Below are 6,816 nucleotides of genomic sequence, written 5' to 3'. Positions count from 1 at the left end.
CTTAAGATCCCAAGTTCAAGTCCCAGTACAGTACTGGTACCAGATATAAAACAAAATCTCTGTTTTAGCTTTAAAATCGCATGTCTAATCTTGCCAGGTGCTGGTGGCTCAAGTATAAAATTCTACCTACTGAGAATCGTGGTTCAAAGCCAGAACAAGCAGGAAAGTCCATGAGACTCCAGTTAAACACCAGAAAACCGAAGTGGCACTGTGGTTCAAAGTGGTAGGCAATAGACTTGACAAAAGAGCTCAGGTCAGCACCCAGGCCCAGAGTTCAAGCCCCATGACCGACCCCCCCCCCAAAAAAAAGCATCCCACATTGTTTTAGGCCTATTATGCAAACTTAGAATGACCACTTCAGGCCACCTCTTTTCTTCTCTTGCAAACATCCATGGCAGGCCATTCTGGAAACTAGAGTCTCACCAGATAAAGGCATTTGTTTCCCACAGATGCTGTAACAAGTTTCCCAAACGCTAGTGATCTAAAACAGCAGCATTTGTCATCTAGCACAGCTAGAGCTCAAGTCTGCAGCTGGAAGTTCTAGGAGAGGGTGCGGGTCTTTTCCAGGCCTCGCGGATTCAGTCTCCACACTTTCTGGGGATGAGAAGTGGATTGCTTCCAAGAACATTATTTGCACACCGTGCTGAATGGAAATGCCTAACACCTGCTTCCATGTTTCTGTTTTTGCACAAAATAGGGTCTTGGTGTGTTGCTTCAATTGCTTTTGCCTTAGTCTGCTAGTATCTGGGAGCATAACTATGCATCCCCACACTCAGTATTCTTGCTTAAGTTTTAGGTTTTTTTTTAAATAGAATTTTGTTAGTAATAAGGTGTTATGCAGAGGGATTACCAATTCATATTAGTTCTTTTTAAGACAGTGTTTCACCGTGGAGTTCAGGTTGGTCTGGAATTTTGAAGTACCCCAGGGTGACCTCCAACTTCCTGCCTCAACTTCCCAAGTGTTAGGACTACAGGTGTGCACGGTGGTGCCTGACTCCTTGTGTTGCACAAGTGTGTAACAATGACTCACTTTTCAAGTGCTCACTATGCTCCGATGCTGTATATACATACATACACCCTGGTACACGAATATTCTATAAATGGAGAAAATGTTTGGAGACATAAGAAATCCATGACATGATGCTAGTAGATGACAAGGGTGTGCTGATCACTGTCTCTTCATGACCACCGTCCCCTAATTCTTGCTCTTCATTCTTTTTTTTTCTCTCTCTCTTTTCTGTGCCTGTACCAGGGCTTGAACTAGGGGCCTGAGTGCTGTCCCTGAGCTCTTTGTCTCAAGACAGGTGCGCTACCACTTGAGCCACAGCTCCACTTCAGGTCTCTGGTGGTTCACTGGAGGTAAGAGTCTCATGGACTTTGCTACCTGGACTGGCTTTGAACTGGGGTCCTCAGATCTCAGCCTCCGGGGTGGCTATGCCACAGACGTGGGTCTCAGTTCTGACATTATGGGGTGGGTGTTTCCATCCTCTCCACTTTGTGGATGGAAGAAGGGAACCAGGGAGGGAATGAGTTGTCCATGGTCACCTATCAGGAGTGCAGAGGCTGCAGTGTAGTTTCTGGCTCCCTATTTCTTGGCCCGCACGTGGTAGCCATTGCACTGGTATAGACACTCAAACCCTAGGCACCAGCAGGCCCAGCACCAAGAACACACCGGAGCCAGGGGACAGCAGTAACCCTCTCCTAGTTCTGTGCCATCTTTCTTCTAATGGACTGGGCATGTGTGGGGACTGTACAGCGCACCAACCAGAACACATCTCCAGGTCCACTTTACCCCTGCTCCCAATACACCTCCTGCCTCCAACCCAAGGTCAAATTTGTGAACACAGAGCAGGCACAGGTGGCTCATGCCTGTCATCCTAGCTACTTGGGAGGCTGAGCTCTGAGGATGGCAGTTGAAAGCCAGCTTAGACTGGACAGGAAAGTCTATGATACTCTCATCCAATTAACCAGCAAAGAAGGCAGAAGTGGAGCTGTGGCTCAAGCAGTGGAGTGCTAGCTGTGAACAAAAGAAGCCCAGGGAGCGCACCTGGGCCCCAAGTTCAAGCCCAGAAACACACACACACACACACACACACACACACATACACACAGCAGGTGAGCGCTGACTTGCAGCAGCGAAACTCACTACTGTCTGAAATCCAAGTCCCCTGGAAAGTGGCTGCCAGTGTCACAGTTATCACAGGACTGGGCAAAGCAGGGTGTGAGAGGAAGAGAACCAATGGAGCTTTCCATGGGCACTGGGGGCCTGTACTCCCTGGCACCCACAGCCATGGACAACCAGGCTGTGATCATAGCATCCAGGCGGATGAGTTCCCAAAGGCAAATTTAGGTTTTTCTGAAGTGAAGTTATCTTTTAGATGCTGTTGGCCTCATTTCCAGTTCCAGATCTTGGCTACCAGGACACCGCTGGGCTCACAGGTGCACTGCAGGGCGCTGCCCTTCTGGGGCCCAACAGTAGATTTGGGCCCAGGTCCCATGGTGATTGCAGGTCAGCTCGCCACGGGACTGGCAAGCAAGGCCATTGCTAGCTGGTGGAGGCTACAGGCATGGTGTCTGAGCCTAGGGGACGTGAGATTAACATGTATTAAACCACTTCTGTAAGTACACACGTTATTCTTATTTTTTTAAATCATCAACTGCTGAGCCGCAGCCCTGGCCCCGCAGTGAAGGAGCAGAACGAGTACCAGTGGGTTTTGCACACGCGGAAGGAGCCCATGGCACCTGTAGCCCGGCTAAGCAAATCTTGGGGGCCGGGGCCGCTGCAGGAGTCCAGCAAGCTACACACCCCGTGCGGGGCTGCCTCAGTGTTTTCCAAACATTGCTGAGGGTCGGAAGCATCTAGAAGGCCTACTGAAGCTCAGGCAGGGCAGCATCTAGCACTAGGTGTGAATGAACAGCATTCCTAACAAGCTCCCCAGCCCTCCTCTGGCTGCTTTCTGGCTGAGCACAGTTGTCTGAGCCCCTCTGTCTAAGGTCTGGTGGGTCTGGGCTCTCCGCCACCACTCTTTTCCAATGCACGGGGCAGAGCTGGGGCTTGGCTATTCAGGGCCCAGACCCAGGACTCTGGGCCTTTTCACTCAACGCTGGTCCCCTACCACTTGTGCCACAGCTCCACTTCTGGCTTTTAGGTGGTTGATCAGAGATGAGAGAAGGTCATGGACTTACCCTAAGCCTTGGTTGGCTTCGAACTCCCGTCCTCAGATCTCGGCCTCTGAAGTAGCTTGGATTACAGGCGTGAGCCACGGAGCTGGGCTGCGGGAGTCATTGGTGCCCGTGGGCCCGAGGAAGTGCGGAGAGACCCTGCGGGACGCTGCCCGCGTGGAGAGGCGTCCGTGGGAGATCTAGGGAGGAAGAGTGCGGCGTGGGCCACACAGGGAGGGGGACACGCCGTGCGTGAACACACGAGGAGATCGAGGCAGGGGTGCAGGAGGGTGGGCGGAGGGAAAGCGGGGTAGAAGCCCAGGTGGGGGTTTTGGGGTCGGAGGGCGCAGAGGACGATGGGAGGGGGTGCGGTGCGCCCCGGGCCCGGGGCTGAGGCCTCCCCTCCTTCCCCTCCCGCTTTGCAGGTGGGCGCGGCGGCCGCCATGCGGCGCGTGCTGCTCTGGCTGCTGCTCTCCGCGCTGGGCGCGGGCCCGGAGGCGGCGGCGGCGGCGGCCACGGACTTCGCCTGGCGCCCGCAGAGGATCCCGCGGCTCGTGGTCCTCGCCGGCCCCGCGCGGGACGCCGTGGGCGCGGCGGAGGCCCTGTCCTTCGAGACGGCGTGGGAGAACGGCACGCGCGCGCTGACCCGGGTGGGGATCCGAGGCCCGCTGCCGCCCGGGCCCCGACCCCGGCCCGCGGGCGCCGCCCGGCCCAAGCGCCAGGTGTTCGGCGCCGACGGCCGCTTCAGCATCGCCGACCCGCGCTTCGCGGGCGGCTTCCCGTTCAGCGCGGCCGTGCGGCTGTCCACGGGCTGCAGCGGTGTGCTCGTGTCCCCGCGCCACGTGCTCACCGCCGCGCACTGCGTGCACGACGGCCGCGGCTTCGTGCGGGGCGGCCGGGGGCTGCGCGTGGGGCTGCTGAGGGCGGGGCCGGGGCGGCGGGGCGGGGCGCGCATGCGCGCCGGGCGGGCCGGGGCGACGGCGGCGACGGGGCGCGAAGCCGGGGTGCGCAGGCGCGCGGAGGCCGGGGCGGGCCGCCGGCGGCGCAGGCGCGCGGGGGCGCGAGCCGCCTTCCGATGGATCCGCGTGAAGAACACGCACGTGCCGCGGGGCTGGGCCACGGGCGAGGGCCACGAGCCCGGCCTGGACTACGACTACGCGGTGCTGGAGCTGAAGCGCGCGCACGGCCAGCGGCCCATGGCGCTGGGAGTGAGCCCGGACACGGAGGACACGCCGGGCCGCCGGATCCACTTCTCGGGGTTCGACGACGACCGGCCGGAGCGCGTGGTGTACCGCTTCTGCCGCGTGGCGCGCGAGTCTCCGGATCTGCTGTTCCAGCGCTGCGACGCGCGCGCGGGCGCGGGCGGCTCGGGCGTCTACCTGCGGCTCCGCGACCCGGCCACGCGCGCCTGGACGCGCAAGGTGGTGGCGGTGTACGCGGGCCACCAGCGGGAGGCCGGGGCCGGGGCGCCGGGGCCCGGGGCGCCGGGAAGCTACAACGTGGCCGTGCGCATCACGCCGCTCAAGTACGCGCAGATCTGCCTCTGGATCCACGGCAACGACGCCGACTGCGCCCACGGTTAGTGGAGAGCCGGGGGACCCCCGCCGCGCTCCGGGCCCGGCTCCGCCCCGCACACGGCCGGTTCGCCCCCGGGACAATGTCTCCCGGGAAAGATCTGGATGTGGACACGTGGGGCGCCGCATCCTTGCTCGGCACGTGACTTGTTTTTGGTGCCAGTCCTGGGGTTTGAACTCAGGGCCTGGGCGCTGCCCTTGCGCTTGTCTGTCTGTCTGTCTGTCTGCCTGTCAGCTGTCTTGTCTGTTTTTGCTTCCGGCCAGAGCTCTACCCCTCGAGCCACAGCCCCACTTCTGCTGGCTTTTGGGGGGCTCCGATGGAGATGAGTGTCACGGTGTTGGCTGTCCGAGCTGGCTTCGAACCACCAGGCTCAGAGCTCAGCCTCCTCCCCAGGAGCCAGGATGACAGGCGTGAGCCACCGGCACCCAGCTGCGGCTTTCTGTGTGTGTGTGTGTGTGTGTGTGTGTGTGTTTTTCAGAATTGCTGAAGAAATTGCCAGCTTGGGAAACACAACTATGAAGAAGGACTGCTTTCCTAAAAAACCAGAAGCTGCAGCGACTGTAAACCTGGGATGCTTCGTGAAATAAGCCTAGAAGCAGGAAGCGTATTTTACCGTGTCAGAGTTTTCCTACTCAACATAGGAACATTTCATGTAGGCCTAGGGAGAGGAACTTATAAACTAGGACCATGTATTAAAAGGCACCTCAGCATTGTTTTATGCTATACATCCTGTTCAAGAGGTGTTACTATTATTGTTATTGTTGTTGTTATTATTATTGTGCCAGGACTGGGGCTTGAACTCAGACTCTGGGCCCTGTCCTTTAGCTTTTTTTGCTCAAGGCCAGCACTGTACCCCTTGAGCTACAGCTTCCTCTTCTTCTTTTTTTTTTTTTTCTTTTGGAGATTCATTGGAGATAATCTCACAGACTTTCCTGCCCAGGCTGATTTCGATCCTTCCTCCTCAGATCTTAGCCTCCTGAGTAGCTAGGATGACAGGCGTGAGCCACTGGTGCTATATTTTGAAAGCAAAGAATTTTGTCATCTTTTTCTAAAGAGAGACCTATTTCTCTTGATTAAAAGAGGGTAAGAGAAAAAGGTATAGTTTCTCTTTGGTTTGCAGTATTGGGAGTTGAACCCAGGACCTTGCACAGACAACAGCCCCCAAGTCTTTTGGTTTTGTTTTTGAGATGGTGTCTTGCTAACTTTGCCTTTACCTCCAACTCATAAACCTCCTGTCCCTGCCTCCCAAGAAGCTGGGATTACAAGTATGCATCACTCTACACAGCTTCTGCAAGGCAGTTTCTGAGACTACATTCTCTTTTCTGATGACATGAACAAGTCATTGATTCTGCTAAGGTACAAATACATTTTAATTATTCCTTTAAAAAAGATATCTCCTAAAAGAATAGGGGTTTCACTCAATTAATAATCTTGCAAATGGTGCTTAAAATAGCTGAAATTGAATGCAAGTTCATACTGTTTTTACCATACTTGTTAAAAAATACAGAAATTTAAGAATAAATTAGTTTTAATTTTTACTGTTTTTGTTTGTTTGTTTTTTTATTGGTCATGGGGTCTGAACTCTGGGCCTGGGTGCTGTCCCTCAGCTCCTCAGCTCAAGGCAAGCACTCTACCACTTGAGCCACAGCACCACTTCCCACTTTTTCTACTTATATAGTGCTAAGGTATCGCACTCAGGGCCTCATGAATGCAAGGCAAGCACTCTACCACTGAGCCACCTTCCCAGCCCTCTTACTCTATTTTTATATAGTTTTACTTCAAGGGTCTTAAGTATCAAATTACATTTAATTAAAAAATGATTCTATTAATCTAAACACATTACATTTAAAGTATTTTATTGCTTGTAATGAAATGGGGTTATTGACCTGCAAGTTTTGGTCAAATGTGAGGAAAAGCATGTATATGATGATCACTAAGCCAAAAAGTATTTGAAAGCAAATTCTGCATATTTACCTGCTTGCAACACATGTGCACACACATACACACACACACTTATTTGCATATAATTTCTGGGATTTGAGTAGAATCAGAATAATCTTAGTATGTTTAGTGCAACAA

The 6,816-nt window shown here is 54.4% G+C and overlaps 1 protein-coding gene across 1 annotated transcript; it reads left to right on the top strand.

Moving 5' to 3' along the window:
- Nucleotides 1-3,518: 3,518 nt before the first annotated feature.
- Nucleotides 3,519-4,745, top strand: Prss35 (serine protease 35). Its single transcript, XM_042671144.1, has one exon. It carries the CDS (start codon nucleotides 3,519-3,521, stop codon nucleotides 4,743-4,745), a length of 1,227 nt encoding a protein of 408 aa, XP_042527078.1.
- The last annotated feature ends 2,071 nt before the right edge of the window (nucleotides 4,746-6,816 follow it).

This window comes from Dipodomys spectabilis, unplaced genomic scaffold (assembly GCF_019054845.1).
Source record: "Dipodomys spectabilis isolate Male_0828 unplaced genomic scaffold, ASM1905484v1 ptg000600l, whole genome shotgun sequence".
Lineage (NCBI taxonomy): Eukaryota > Metazoa > Chordata > Mammalia > Rodentia > Heteromyidae > Dipodomys > Dipodomys spectabilis.
The sequence above is the reverse complement of the archived record's forward strand: the minus strand, read 5'-3'. Positions and strand labels throughout refer to the sequence as shown.

What these genes read in the sequence shown, in the direction of transcription:
- Prss35 (XM_042671144.1), top strand. Translation starts at nt 3,519, where the DNA reads ATGGGAGGGGGTGCGGTGCGCCCCGGGCCCGGGGCTGAGGCCTCCCCT.